Source organism: Pogona vitticeps, chromosome 3 (assembly GCF_051106095.1).
Source record: "Pogona vitticeps strain Pit_001003342236 chromosome 3, PviZW2.1, whole genome shotgun sequence".
In the NCBI taxonomy this organism is placed as follows: domain Eukaryota; kingdom Metazoa; phylum Chordata; class Lepidosauria; order Squamata; family Agamidae; genus Pogona; species Pogona vitticeps.
Window position 1 is genome coordinate 29,097,883 of NC_135785.1, and position 15,761 is coordinate 29,113,643.

Below are 15,761 nucleotides of genomic sequence, written 5' to 3' on the forward strand. Positions count from 1 at the left end.
GAACCTGAAAATGGAAAATCTCTAAAGAGCCCAATGACATGGAGCATTCTTAGTAGGCACACTATGCTAACTCGAGTGTATGATCAGATAGCAGGAAAAGCATATATCTGATCATACTTCAAGGATTGTGTGGAGCAGTATTCCTTAAAGCAACCATTTTGATTGTTTGGGAATTGTCCCAGCCTGGCCTGGAAAAGTAGCAGTCTTACAGCTGGACCCAAAATGTCAAACTTGCATGCGGATCCAGGCTGGGCTAGAGCACAGCTTTCTGTATATCATGTGATCAATAAGAATTAGATCACACTGCTTTGCCCCACAAGTGGTCCAAATGTGATCTATTTCTCCATGTGATCATACCCTGAGTATTGAAAACGCATCATAATGATGATGATGATGATGATGATGATGATGATGATGATGATGATGATGCAAAGTCTTGTTGTATAGTCAGTCCTCTCAATAGTTTGAAAATGTTTTTTAAACATTATCTTGGTAGATAGTGATAGTGACCAGAGAAATGACTGCAGAAATTGTTGTTTAGACAGGAGCATTATAATGTTATTGTAGCATCTCTTTCATTTTGCTAATCTAGAATAAGTAGTTCCTTGGAGGTCTTACATATCAGTTACAAAATGAGGTGCAATTTTATTGTGCTGCCACTATCTTTCTGTCGATATGGCTCTGAGCAGAAAGCCATTTGCTATCATGGGGCTTACATTGGAGGCAGTCTCTGAGAATAGCAGTTACACAAAACTTGAGTTATGCAATGGCTACTCAGGTGACAGTCCTGTACATATTTAGTATCAAAGTGGAAATATACTTCTGGGTAGAAGTGAGTAGGACTGAGCAACAATTGTTTTGTTAAATATCTCCAGGCTGAATGACACGCTTCATTAAATTAATAGAATGCTCTTGAGCTTGTTTGTTTTACTTCCAACAAACTCTTTATCTAGATTGAGATCACTATGAATGAATATAGACTTAAATCTTCCTCCCCAGCCATTAATACCCTTACATTCACTACCCCCTGGGCAGAAATTAAAAAATGTCTGTGGGAGGCAATGGATTCCCTGTTTTTGTTTTTGTTTTGGCAGAGGCATGTGGAATAGGCAGAAAAACATGCCAGAGAATGTTTAAGGGGCTCCTTTCTAATCCAGATCATCTCCCTGCTCCCCCTTGCTTGCTTGGGAATAAGAAAGAAACTGAAGTAGCATTGTACATATGCAATACAGTTTATAGTTTAGCCCTCAGATAAACAGGTTTAAGAAATAACATTATGTCTTTTTGTGGATTCTGAAATGGTAGAAATTCATTTCCTAAAATAGTGGGCTATGATGCAAATATTCTTGTCCAGTCGTTTATCAGCCTAATTTTGAAATATTTGCTATTGGCTGTGGGGTTTTGTTTGTTTGTTTGTTTTGTCATTTTACATTTATTCTGCTTATCTCTTTTGCAGCTATGAATGGATATATGTACGGAAACCTGAAGGGTTTCAAGATGTGTGCTGGAGACACTGTATCTTGGCATTTGATTGGCCTGGGATCAGAGGTTGATATTCATGGAATACATTTTTCAGGAAATACTTTTTTGACTCACGGGACAAGGAAGGATACAACCAATCTGTTTCCACATACCTCCGTCACGGCTATTATGAAGCCTGACTCAGAAGGTGAACAATAGCAACTCTATTTACTGCTCTTACACCCTTGTATAAACATTGAGCCCAGTGTAAGTATCTTTCCACAGCAGTTTTCCAACCTAAAGTGGTCTACTTCAAAACCATTTATTTAGCTAAGTCACACTGCCTCTTCCATGTTCCTAATAGCTATTAACATTGTTTTTCCCATTGAAGTGCTCTCTCCCTATTTTTTTTACAGAGATCATTTCATATATTTTCATACATAACATTGGATTTAGTGGATACGTTCATTCACTACAAGCCTTGTATACTGTATTCCACTCCTTATTTAACTAATGAGAACCAGCAGGGGAAGAGATGTGCATGTGCCGTCTATTTGAGTTATGAATTTGGAAGCAATGAGTTACAAATTAGATATTTTTCACAGCAAGTTCATTCTTGCAAAAATGTATTCCAAGTGTTTCTCTTGCAGCAAAAGCACCAACCTATGTACAGGAGGAGATTTGGTATGTAATGATGAGGGCTAATTTGGTAGGACTGGATTTGGTCTGCATCTTTCATAGCCTTGTGATGAAGACATTCAAGCATGCCAAAAAAATAAATACTTCTCTGATGCCTGACTTTTCAACTGATCATGACCTTTTGCCTAGGACAAGCAGATAGCTAATTAATTTTCTTGCCATCCTAGTTTTCTTGTGGTACCCTTATCCTAAATATATAACACTACGAAGCATTAGTTTGCACTAACTTCTTGATTTTCTTGACCTTATCTGTTGCCATTGGTAAAAACCGTACTGATATTCATCTGAGGCCTGTATTACATGTTGTGTGTAACTCTGAGTGATTGACAACATTCCAGGACATATCTCAGGGTGCAACTACACTGGAAATTGCAATTAGTGCTCACAAGGGCTGCAGATTGATTTGGGAGTTCACCATGCAAACTGGATATGATGCGAGTTGCATCCCAACCTACAGTCCCCCCTTCTTTCCTACCTTTGTCTCGTTCTGCCTCTGCTGATTCTTTCATAGTTCACTGTGAAGCTGCTTTCTCATTTAAAGCTTTAGACTATTACATTTCTCAAAAACTTTTCTAGAAAAATAATGTGGAAAGGTACTTAGCAATATAAGTGTACAGAACACCAAAATTCAAAATATTAATTTTGCAAAGTGCACCATAATTCACATGTCAACTGATTTCATAATAGGGATCACCACCTTCCCCTTCCCAGTCATTATTCTTTTCCCTTACTTTCAAGTAACACATGCAGGAATTGCCTCATCTCTGGTCAGAGTTTATCATGCCAGTAGCTAAAAATATATGTGATCAACAGCACTCAGCATTTTCTTCACAACAAAAGGGCCTCCCTACATGATCTGATAAGATTCAAGACTAACACCCAATACTCCACATTTAAAATCATGCTGCTTTGCTTTGGCATGTTCCCTCTCCCACCTAGCTACATCACCAAAGCACCATCTACAGACACACCCTTCATCTTTACAAGAATGTATCACAGCTAACCACATGAGAAAAAGGCTGTTCAGATCATTTATTTGTGCTTCTAATTTGGTTCTCCAGGGGTCTTTGAGGTGGCATGCCTGACAACCGATCATTACACAGGAGGTATGCGACAGAATTATGAAGTGAAGAGATGTGATTCATCACCAGAGGAAAATCTGGGGTATCTTTTTGAGAGGACCTTCTATATTGCAGCTGTAGAGATTGAATGGGACTATTCCCCCAATAGGATTTGGGAGTATGAGAAGCACATGTTCCATGAGGAAAGGTAAGGGCAAGGCAGAGCAATAAGTTAATAGAGAAACATGTCTGAGATTAAGATTTTCTATGCCTCCCTTTCTAGGTATACATATGTAAATAAAATGGATTAACAGAGCCACTGCGGTGCAGTAGTTAAAATGGCAGTCTAGGACTCTGGAAGCTCAGATTGAAATCTCCATTCCACAGTCATTGGGGCTCTCAGCATAAATCTGCATAAATCTCTGGGAAGGAAGTTAGTTGACTCCTTTTAGGTTAAAGGTTATAGATAAGGTATTAGAGTCCTCTTGGGGCTGCTCTTTGACATGCCCTCTGATGAAAGATAAGCATGAACATGCTCCCTCTGTTCAGTCTTTTCTTTGAAGTATTCCATAACAGCAAACGAGTGGAAGGTGTTTACATGCTGATCTCTTCCTATTATGTCAGTTCCCTGGGTGCTCACAGAAGCACAGAAGAGTTCATCAACTGAATTCCGTATTTCATATCACAAAGTTCTCAGTTTTTTCACAAAGCCTTGGGGAACCAAGGAACAGCAGCAATTTTCAGGCATTAAAGAGTTCCCTCCCCTGTTCTGGATAAGCAAAACAGACGGAACAAAATGAAGGCAATAGTTGTAATTTGAAGGAACCCAACATGTGCTAAAGAGAACACAGCCAATATAATTGAACCACTGCATTATGATATTAAAAAACATGGATATATATTATTTTTTAAAAATCAAATTATATGTGCCTTACATAAATAGCCAACCTAGCAGTTCGAAAGCATGTAAAAATGCAAGTAGATAAATAGGTACCACCACGGTGGGACGGTAACGGTGTTCCATGTCTAGTTGTGCTGGCCACGTGACCACTGAAACTGTCTTCAGACAAACGCTGGCTCTATGGCTCGGAGATGGGGATGAGCACCATGCCCTAGAGTTGGACATGACTGGACTAAATGTCAAAGGATACCTTACATAAATAGCATCAAAATATGAAATGCCTGAGGACAATTAATTCTCCATTAGACTCAGGAAGTAAAATGCATATGTACAATGTTGGAGCCAACAATACAAAATCCTAAATCAAGTAGTGTATTAGAATCTGTCTGTCTGTAGCAAGTAAAGGATGTTAAATTAGATCAATTGTATGGTCTTTAGCATTTTTAATATTGTTTAACAGGTAAAGGCTAGTCTAAGTCCAAGATACAGAGCATGGACAGAGTTCCTACTCCTGTCCTCTAAAGATGCCAGCCACAGAGACTGGCAAAATGTCAGGAAGAACCTTCAGAATATGGCCTTCAGAACACGGCCAAAGAGCCCCCCAAAAAACCCCACAACAACCATCAGATCCCGGCCATGAAAGCCTTCAAGAATACATCTCAAGAGATTTTTCCTTTCGTTTTGATGCATATTGGCGACTGGAAGAGTGACACGATAAAACACAGCTGTGACGGCTGCAATGACGTCATCTGCCTATCATGGTTATGCTGGAACCCATCTGCCTATAGCAGAGCAGGAGGTGGGACTCCAGAAGGTGGAGCTGTATATATAAGGGGGGGGAGTGAATGATGTGAGTCAGTTTTTGAGAGTTAAGAGTTTTGAGAGTTAAGGTCTGAGAGAGAGTGTGTATGAGGGGATACTTTATTATTACTGATTGCCTTTTTATTTTAGTTGATAAAGTGATTTACCATTCCTTCTGTTGTTATCAATAAAATACAAGTTTTTATTTTTAAAATCATACATTTGTCTGAAGAGTCTTATGAAGGAGTGGTTGGTGGCAGTGTAAATAAAGTGTGAATGAGAGAGTGTCCTGACCATTGTGACGTGAAAGAGGGACGTCACAACAGCGTTGTATCTTGAAGCATTAACTGGACTGAAATACTATTTCAAATGGAAGAGAAAAGGAATATCTAGAGATCTATAATTTTCAACCTGATTTTTTGATAGCTGTCTATGAAACTCTTGGGAGGGGGAAGGAAATCTTGCAGTTACCTAAACTTCATTTTTTATCCTCTTTAGTCCAGGAGAGCCCTTCCTAAACAAAGAAGATAAGTTCATTGGGTCAAAATACAAGAAAGTTGTTTATCGTGAATATACTGACAAAACATTCAGTACTCCCAAAGAAAGATCAAGCGAGGAAGAACATCTGGAAATTCTAGGTACTCAGACCATTTTGGTCAAATTTTACAGTTTGATTCTTAACATGATTATTGACAAAGCAGTAAATCTTGGATGGAAGCAGACTATTGCTTATGCTGCAGTGGGAGGATTAGAACTGTTGGTCAAACCACATCTGTGGAAGCTCCAGGGTATATGCAGAGTTCTGACATTGGAAGGATTTTCTTCAGTCAGAGTAGCAAGCTCGATTTACATCTGAGTGCGGAACTACCCTCACATGCCCTTGAATTTATTTCTTTATTTAACTTTATTTAATTTATTTAATTTATTTATTTAACTTGTACTTTATTTATTTATTTATTTATTTATTTATTTATTTATTTATTTATTTATTTATTTATTTATTTATTTAAATTATTTAACTCTACTCAAAGGCAGCTTACAACAATTAAAATACACTAAAATACAATAAAAAGATAATACAATTAAAATAGTTACTCTACAAATTGCCATCAGGACCCACAGTTGATATTATTTATTAAAAGCCTAAATATCTAGTGTGACTTAAGTGTGCGTTTCCAGTGCTGTGATTTATCATTTGTAGTTTTATATCTCTAAGGACACAATGGTTATTTCATGTCTTTCATGCCATTCATGTTTTCTTCCAAGGACCCATCCTCGTTGCAGCTGTTAGAGATAAAATTAGAATTGTTTTTAAGAACACGGCCTCCAGACCTTATTCTATACATGCACAAGGAGTGAAAACTGACTCTCCAACTGTAAAGGAAACAAGCCCAGGTAACGGAATCATTTAATATTAATTGCTACATTTTAAAAAAAATCCCACCTTGTCATTTTTTAAAAACTCCATTTTTTTCTGTTGAGGAGTGGTGATTTTTTTTTTCTTCAAGAAAGAACAACAGAAAAGTAGGCATACGTTAAAACACTGAGTTAGTAAAAACCCATTATTAACACTGCCTAATTAGTTTTAACAAAAAACCCCATGCTTTAGAAGATACGTGGATTTCAGCTTTGCCGTTTTCCAGTTTTTCCCCTCCATTGGGTCATTGCATGTAGTCACACACCCTATTTCTCATCCAGAGATAAAGTGAGCATAGGAGCAAAAGGGAAACCTATCAAAGGTGGATGGGGAAAAGCTCCTGTTTCTTTATATGATTATAGAAGTGAATAGGATTCTATCTAAACAAAACGTACAGCTCTGGTAACCAGGGACGGGAACTTGAGTTGTGGGTCTCACCACGAACTCGACTGGATTCAGCTCAGGGATATACTGGTTTTTTTTTTAATGACTTGGGCTCAACTAGCAGCTTGGAATCCATCCACCCCTTCCCCTTTTTTTCTGGGGGAAAAAGTTTGTTTTTAACAGGGACTCAGAATTGGGGCTTGGTTCCAAAGATATGGACTAAGACTTGGGACCCGGAGGCAAAGACTTGCCAAAATCCTTACTGGTAATGCTGCACAGAACTAAAATTGCTAAATCAGAATCTCTCGTTCATCTTAAGGTGTGTACTTCAAATTAGTAGTTTAAAATTTTCAGATGTAAGGCTAAATGACATGCCGTGTTAAAGAGGTAGTATGCAGTGTGAGGTCCTAAAAAAGTTCACGTGGCTCCATCCCACATTGGTGCTGTGGTGTGTACGTGGGGGAGATTTTTATTTTAACCTCACCCCCAAGTGGGAGTCTCAAAAGTGAGAACCCTCAATTGACGTATAAGACAGGCGGGATGACAAATAATCAACCATCTTGTCTTGTATGGGACAGGAAACTCAGGAATAATGTAAGTAGTAAAACAGAAAAGCCATCTGCTTAAGAGGGAAGGAAATCATTTTCTCTTAAAGAAGCATGCTTTTTTGCTTTGCTGTCATTTAATACGCATCAGCTGTGAAGTGGGGAGAGGGACTGCACAAACATTTGAAACTTTGACAGCATCCTTTCTTTTCCTAAAATAGTTTATGGGGGAAATGAGTAATGGGCTATAGCATAAATCCATATCTGTTTCGCTCAGGTGCAGTAACAGAGTATATTTGGAAAATCCCCAAAAGATCTGGTCCTGAGAATGGGGAGTCTGACTGTATTCCTTGGGCATATTACTCAACTGTGGATAGAGTTAAGGTGAGCTCTTAATGGCTATGATCAGATATGTTGACTTAAATCCAATTGCTAGTCCCAACTAGGGCTCTTCACAGACTTCAGAGAAATACCAAGCTTTGGCCTGAATCAGGGGTATTTGTAATCATTGGGGGGGGGGGTTATCCCAATTTAAAGCGAATAGCCCTGACACAGTTCCACTGTGAATGAGACCATCTTGAATTGTGCTGGAAAAATGTGGTATTTATGCTGAAAAAAGGGATAGGGAAAGAGAAAGTAACAGTACCATAAGAAGAATAATGTTATAAGGCAGACTCTGAGATGCCAGCAGATGATGCAAATGGAGGAGGAGACTGAGAACTTCGCCAGCTACTGAAGACTCACTCTGCACTCTCAGGGAGAGTCCTTGAGCAAGATCACTTGGGATTTACATTCTCTTGTGGGTAATATTTGTCTTACCTGCTTAGTTAGCTTAGCATAACTATTCCAGATTATGCTGGATTTTTATTGCTATTATTTGTTTTCAGGACACATGATGTCTGTCTCTCTGTATGCCTGTGTGCTGGGTGTTTGTGTTCTTGTACAGACTTTGAATGCTGAAGTTGAAGCAGTAGCTTGATACAGTGTTGACCTTCTCCCCCCTGACTGTACTTGGTAATCACAGTCTCTCTGACACACAAAAAATTATAGTGTTCACTAGCACACTCTCCAGTACAGGTGAGGTTATGATCAGTTCAAAGTTGAGATCTTTGAAGCAGCTTCCTTTTCTGCATGTCTGATAGATGTGATTATCCAGTTCTGTTTGTGACTTGGGCCACTAGTTAGCCAATTATTCCTGAAACAAGAAGTCAGGAAAGAGTACAACACTTGTTGCTATGCTTGCTGCTAGTCCCTTTGCTTTGTCATGGACTGAAATGCCAGTCCAAAGGATGTGCATTCCTGCATTGAGTACTAAGCAGCAGCAGTTTAAAACAAAGGAGGGGGAAGAGAAAACAAGCACATTTTGAAGGTGGCTGATCCCAACATCTGAAAAATTGTGTGTCTTTAGTTGGGCACAATGAATCTTTCTTTGACTTCCATGATGTTGCCAAGTTTCATGATGTAATTTACAATTGTCACAAAATTATAGCTATTTGAGTCTCTCCATTCATGCAAGTGTAGGGTTGTTTAAATTTGTTTTGATTGCTTTGTCATTACTTTTGTCTGCTTTCTGCCAGCGTGATTAGCTGATCCAAAGCAAAGGGGCACTCACAGGTAGTTAATATCATCTCCCCTCAACTGAGTGTTCCTTTTAAAAAAAGTTTTGACTCAGCACTGGAACAGGGTTTCTCTACAGCACTAAGGGGAGAGAGACAGAGAGAGAGAGGTGGAAATAGGTGGACAGTACTTGTTAGGGGCCTAGGGGTGGGACTTCCTGAATTAAAAGAGCGTGTCCCAGGACCCTGGACCCTTTCCCCTAGGAAGCTGGGCTGAGGGCGAAGGCCAGGTCTGTTTGCATGGATGCCTTGCTGAGTTTTTTTCCCTGGGTTTTCTTTTTGTCTCCTGAGCACATGGCCTGGGGGTGGGGCCTAGGGGTGGGACTTCCTGAATTAAAAGAGCATGTCTCTAATTTTATATCTGGCCTTAATATGGTAAATAGAAAAGGCAATGATATTTGCATAAGCTGGGGAGTCAGGAAAGTTTTAAGGATCAGATCATACTTTTGCACTATTAAAGAGCAGGCCGGGTAGGTGGGGCTCGTCAGCCATGGAAGGCAGCCCATCTAGGAGAAGGAAAACTCCAATTTCAAACCTCCACTGCCTTGTGGCTATATCCACTCATGGAAAAGGCTTCAGGAGTTAACCTCGAGGCAAAATCCGGAGCTGGAGTCCCGAAGGCAGCATGTGTCATTCTGCCAACTCCTGCGACATTGCTGGAACCAGTTGTATTGGCTCTCACCTTTCCATTGGTCCATTTCAGCAATGTGGAGAGGGGGGATCTGCTGCTTGGGTAACAGCCTATCCTCTGTTAAGGGAGTGTGCGTCTGTGACTTTATCTTGTCTCTCGCAGAGTAAAGAGCAGATAAACGCACACAACAGCTTCTTCTTATCAGCAGTGTATTTACAAAATATATACAGGATATACATACATACAGCACTTCAGTATTCAAACCAGCAGCATGACATGCAGACATCAGTATAAAGGAGGAGAGAATGACTGTACAGAGTTCATTTCTTAAATACAATTCTGGCATCAGTCTGGTCCAATCCCGTCTAAGGTGACTTCATGCACACAGGTGTGGCAATCTTCATATTGCAGAGAAATTGCATCAGCCAGGGATGAAGGAAGGACGTCATCTCAATCTTGTTCTGCACACACACATATTATGTTCAGGCTATATAAAAATTATATACCTTAACATCCTCCATATTACCTTACCCGGGCTTCATGCTCTGGAGAGGACACTCCTCGATTCAGAGCGTGTTACCATAGTCTCTCGAGACTGAAGGACTTGTTAGTTACGGCAATTTCATCCTTGAAAACCTGATTTCTATGGGTGCAAATCACAGTAGATCAAACTGTGTATTTTCCCTGCTGTGCAGTAACACCCTAAGTTACAGTAGTTACATTTAGGTCCTATGGAAAACAATGTGAGAATGTGAGTCACGATTAGTTAAATTTCAACTATTTCAATGGGATTTAACATGGCTTGAACTCAATTTATTAATGTGTTTTTTTGCCCAAGCAGTTGACATGGACCTTTTCCAGTGACCCTTGGTGACTAACTTCTTTTACGCTTTTAGGACTTCTACAGTGGATTAATGGGGGCTCTCTTAGTTTGTCGCCGGCCAAATTTTGCTACACGCATTCTCCCTGAAGGAGTACAGTTTGTGCTTCTTTTTACTGTATTTGATGAAAATGAGTCTTGGTACTTGGATGAAAACATTAAGACCTATTCCGCCAATCCAGAAAGCGTGGATAAAGAAGATGAAGATTTTATTGAAAGCAATAAAATGCATGGTATGTCTGTTTGCGAGGAGGATCCTCCCAGCAATACCCAGAATTATCAAAATTGAAATCAGTTCCTGCAACCTGCACTTGATCACGCAACCATCTCACAACAGCCACAGTAGCGTCTTTTAATCAGTAGATGTGCAGAAATATTCATTTTGCTTACCTGGACGTTGATATAAGCAAATAGGGATTTGCAGGATTATGCTGCAGTCCTTGAGATCGTAAAAAGTGCTTCCTTTTTTACAGACACTGGCTTGCAGACATCCTGCCAGCCTAGTTGGTTGGTATCTCCCTGAACATCTCATGCCAGTCCTTCCTGTTCATACAATCACTGTCGGATGCGTTGTGGAATAGAGTGTAGTAAAAGCTGGGCGGAAGGTAGATCTTGGGCTGCCCTGCAGCTGATTGGCAAATTCCAACTCCCCGTGGTTAAGAGTAGCAGGAGCAAATTTCCCTCATTCCCACTGTCCTAAACTATATTGCTAAAATGAAAAACATTTGGGGCAACTATCAAGGGAGATCCTAAGAAGTTTCAACCAAGGTAGACGTCAACAGAATTAAGGATTCACACCTCAGATTTTGAGTAGAGACTATGGCATTCTGTTACACTGTGCTCCATCAGGGTATGTTGTTCTTGCTCTGTGCCATCAGGACAGAACTGACTGATAAGAACCCTGATAGGATTTCAAAGGTAAGTGAACTATTTAAGAGTGGTTTTACCAGTTCCACACCTCCAGTAAGTTTCCATGGCAGAGCCAGGGGATCAAACCCAGGTCTCCTGAGTCCTAGTCTATTACTCTGTACTAGACATGGGAACGGATAAAAAACAAATTGCAATATTAAAAATGACTGCTTCATTGAATATCCGTCCCTTCATATTTGTCAGTTCCAGAGACCCCAACAAATACACAGGGATAATTATCCATTTTTTGTCCCCCATAGGCAGAGAGGGAAGACTAGCCTTCCCTCTCTGCCTATGGCTTTCCGGGTCTGCTGATCAGCAGGCCCATAGGCAGACAACCCTCCACAGCTGCCCGTCCCCACAGCATGCCCCCCTTCCCCTCCCTACCGCCACCACTGCCACCTGTGCTGCCATGGCCTCTGCCCTTTGCCACCAGCTTAGCAAAGAGCAGCCTATTACAAGGGAAACAGGGCTGCATTTGCAAATGTGGTGACTGTGGTTTCCCTCAGGGCATAGAAGCTGCAGCTGCCATCTTTGCAAAGGGCAGCTGGTTTCTCTTACAGCAGGCTGCTGCAACATGGGTCACCATGGTGCAGGCTGCAGTGGACGGTGGTGAAGGCCACAGTGTTGGAGTGGTGGCATTGGCACAGGTGGTGTTTCATCCCCATCTATGTACACACCACCACACATCAAGGTATGTTTCTGTCCATATCTAACAGGCTTCAAAAACTTAAAAAAATAATGTTCAAGGTTATCAGTGACCCACTTGCTATTGATCAAAAATGCTCATACATGATCAAAGCACATTTCTCACATCAAAACATATGTATTTTTAACCCATAACGTACTGTCTAGAACAGATGGGGTTGACTAGCTTGGGCTGCATAACCATGTTTAGAATGAGCAGTTTGAGATCCAAGAACCAAATTGATTCCATTTTTTAATTAAACCTTTGGTAATATTTGCAGCTTATATGAAATGCAGGAAGCCCAGTTAACACTATAATGCTCTTTCTCTGAGAAACAGTGCATTTACTTTCATGACAATGCATATTTTTCCCAACAGCCATTAATGGAAGAGTGTATGGAAACTTGCACGGCCTTACGATGCATGTTGGCGATAAAGTCACTTGGTATTTGATCGGAATGGGGAATGAAGTAGATATGCATACAGCACATTTCCATGGTCACAGCTTTAATTACAAGGTAAAGGCTAGAGCTTGTCCGCCTGCCTTTTGTTTTAAAACTAGTGATGGACAAGAAAAGTACGTTTTGACACTGCTCATAGACATAATCCCAAATTAACTGAAAAATAGCTTTGTACTTTTTTTGGGGTCAGACCATTGGCTTCTCTAGCAGAATGTTGTTCACTTTGACTTGTGGGAACTCTCCAGCATGTACTATATGAGATGGTAAAAGTGACTCAGGAACATTGCTACTGGGACACAGCCATCTTCCTGAAAATGCTACCCCAACAGACCATGCTCATTTCAGTACACAGAAACTGTACCAAGACTCTGCACTACACTGTACGTAGTCTTAGGTAAAGGTACAGGTCCCCCTTGAGATTTTTAGTCATGTACGACTCCTAGGGGGTGGTGCTCATCCCGTTCTTCAAGCTGTAGAGCCAGCACTTGTCCGAAGACAGTTTCTGTTGTCACATGGCCAGCGTGACTAGGGAACGCCGTTTTACCTTCCCACCGAGGTGGTACCTATTTATCTACTCACATTTACCTGCTTTCGAACTGCTAGGCTGGCAAGGAGCTGGGACAAAGTGACGGGAGCTCACTCCATTGTGTGGATTTGATCTTACGACTGCTGGTCTTCTGACCCTGCAGCACAGGCTTCTGCGGTTTAGCCCGCAGCACCACCACATCCCTGTATGTAGTCTTAATGTGAAACAATTCTTTGTGTGTGTGTATGCACTATCTTAATTCTCCTGAGAATGGATTGAAAGCTCAAGACCTCCAGTCGGCTTCTTCACTTCTCAGCTCCCCCGACAGAAAGTCTATTGTCACAAATGTATTGTCTCCAGGCTTCTATCTGCATGCTAAGGATGGCATGGAGCTGGATTTGGTCCAGTGCCTGGTCTACAACGGAGATGGCTATGAATTAAAGTGAAGGGTAAATTGTGATTTGCATCTTATTATAAGATGTGAGTTGCTGTTGTTTTTGTCATACAGTTGGAAGCACTTTCCATACCAATGCTAGTTAAAACATCTGAAGCTATAATCAACACTCGTTTAATCCGTTTTATTCAAATTAGTTCTCAAATACTTGTGTTTAATATCACTAGTGCTGGGTGTTGTTGTTGTTGTTCTTAAAAATATATATATTTCTCCTAAAAGCAAACCAGAACTTTCCGGACAGATGTCTTCGACCTGTTTCCTGGCACTTTCCAAACTATTGAAATGCTTCCAAATAATCCAGGGACCTGGTTATTGCATTGTCACGTGACTGACCACATCCATGCTGGCATGGAGACCACCTACACAGTGCTCCCACAACAAGAGTAAGTAGCTATTCATCTGCTTGAAGGAAATATCTTGAACTGACAAGGCTACAAATAAACACAGGCGTTAGCCCATGCTTTGAGAAAGATGCCTTCTAGAGATCAGAGCCAATGGAACAGATTTAATAAAAGCTTCTATTTGTACAGCCAGGTAGAGATTGGATAATATTCCTAGTTTCTTGATTTAAATTTGGACTTCATTAATTCAGTACTCTAAAAAAACCTGATTGCTTGATTTTGATCTTTCTAAAAAAAGTTTATTTACTTCTAAATCAGGTTCTCCATTTGAGAATACTTTTGTTTCCACTCACCATACCCACTCTAACTATACATATACAACAATCTGGGTTGCTCCCTCAGGCTTTAGATACTGCAGTAATACCAATGAACTCTGGTAATGCTACCCCATCAGAAGAGCTAAGGTCCTGCCATCCCAGCCGAAGGATTGGTAGTTGCCCATGCACACATCCACCTAGTGCTACAAAATACAAAAATGGATGTGGGTGGGTGACTTCTTCTCAACCCCCTCCCCCCAGTACCAAAGACTGGGGGGGGGAGGGGGAAGGACTGAATAGATGTGCCAAGTAACTTCCACAAACTTTTTTCTCTGTCACATTTTATGCTCATTAAGGTCAGCCTATGTTGTCTGTTAATTTTAAATTTTATGGAAAAGTAAAATATATCAGGTGTTTTACTACCAAACCCAGTCACAGTGCTACTCCAACTAATCAAATTTATGCTGGTGGCTTTCTTGATGCGAGCTAGACAAAAGCCCCTGACAGAGTATCTATGCATAATGTATCTAGAATCATGCCATGCAACTTCTGTTAGAAGGTTTTCAATGCAGCTAGTACGGATATTGTGCAAATTGTGCAAATTGATTTATAATCTTTGCATTTTGTTTGCTCTTTCTGAGCTTGCCTGGTGCTGACAGTTAACCAAATATCTGTTTGGCTGAACTGACACCAGTGTAAGTATGATGGCCATCATTTAGGTTTATCCATACAAACCAGATTTGACAAAACACCAGAGACGGTACATCAGAATGAGGAATGTGTCAGCCTTCAATTATTGGATTTCAATTCCCTTCAAGTAGAGGCTAAGGACGGTGGTCCCCAGATGTTCTTGGACTACAACTCCCAGAAATCCTGGCCAGCACAGCTAGTGGTCTAGGCTTTTGGTAATTTTAACCCAAAAACCTTGGGGAAACCAAGGTCGGGAACCACTGGTCTATAGGTATGTGTCTTTTTCTTTTAGATTCCAAATCCCAGAATTCTCCATTTGGGAGTTCCACCTCCTAGACCAACAGTTAAATTGTACTCACCTGGAAAAAGGCTGGGCTGGGTGACTTCATGAGGACAGGCCAAGCTCCAGTTTAGCTGAGCTTTAGAAAAATAACTTTCCTCAGTGCTTGCTGGGAATTCCTGCATCATATATATTATGTCTCTATTACTGTAATAGATTTTTACCCATCGCAGAATGAATAACAGGGCAAAAAAGGTGAGGGCAGTTCATGACCTAATTCTAGCACATTTCAATATGTGCATTAACTCAAATTTTATAATCTAATGTTTAGTTTTCTTCCTATTCATTTACAGTGCCAATAAAGGATAAGTGAAGAGAAGCGAACTGGCATTCGAAGGTTTAACTATTAGGTGCTCAGATCAAATGCGCCTATCTGCTATGACAAGATGAGCTGCTCAATGTCTTTAAAAAAATATTATGGAACCGTAGGAAGAAACAGAACTTCTAAGCTTTGTAACAGTTTATCCCCCTTTTTTCTGTTTTAGCAATTTCACATTTGTTCTGTTAAAGGAATGTTTTTAAAAATAACTACAAATAAACCGGATTTGAAGAGCCTTCATACTTTGTACATAATGTAGATATGAAGAATTGAAAAATTAAAGGCAGACGAAATGGCAGCATTTGTAGTCAATGGTGCAAA

General features: G+C 40.4%; 1 protein-coding gene across 1 annotated transcript in view; it reads left to right on the plus strand.

The window, feature by feature from the left end:
- The window catches only part of CP (ceruloplasmin), a 35,473-nt gene extending 19,735 nt beyond the window's left edge, over window positions 1-15,738 (plus strand). Inside the window, exons 11-19 of the mRNA XM_072996064.2 lie at window positions 1,457-1,669; window positions 3,222-3,429; window positions 5,422-5,561; window positions 6,190-6,318; window positions 7,547-7,653; window positions 10,413-10,629; window positions 12,371-12,510; window positions 13,653-13,816; window positions 15,415-15,738. Of these exons, the coding sequence (XP_072852165.2) occupies window positions 1,457-1,669; window positions 3,222-3,429; window positions 5,422-5,561; window positions 6,190-6,318; window positions 7,547-7,653; window positions 10,413-10,629; window positions 12,371-12,510; window positions 13,653-13,816; window positions 15,415-15,430 (1,334 nt within the window). The 3' untranslated portion in view covers window positions 15,431-15,738. The remainder of the gene's footprint in view (window positions 1-1,456; window positions 1,670-3,221; window positions 3,430-5,421; window positions 5,562-6,189; window positions 6,319-7,546; window positions 7,654-10,412; window positions 10,630-12,370; window positions 12,511-13,652; window positions 13,817-15,414) is intronic.
- The last annotated feature ends 23 nt before the right edge of the window (window positions 15,739-15,761 follow it).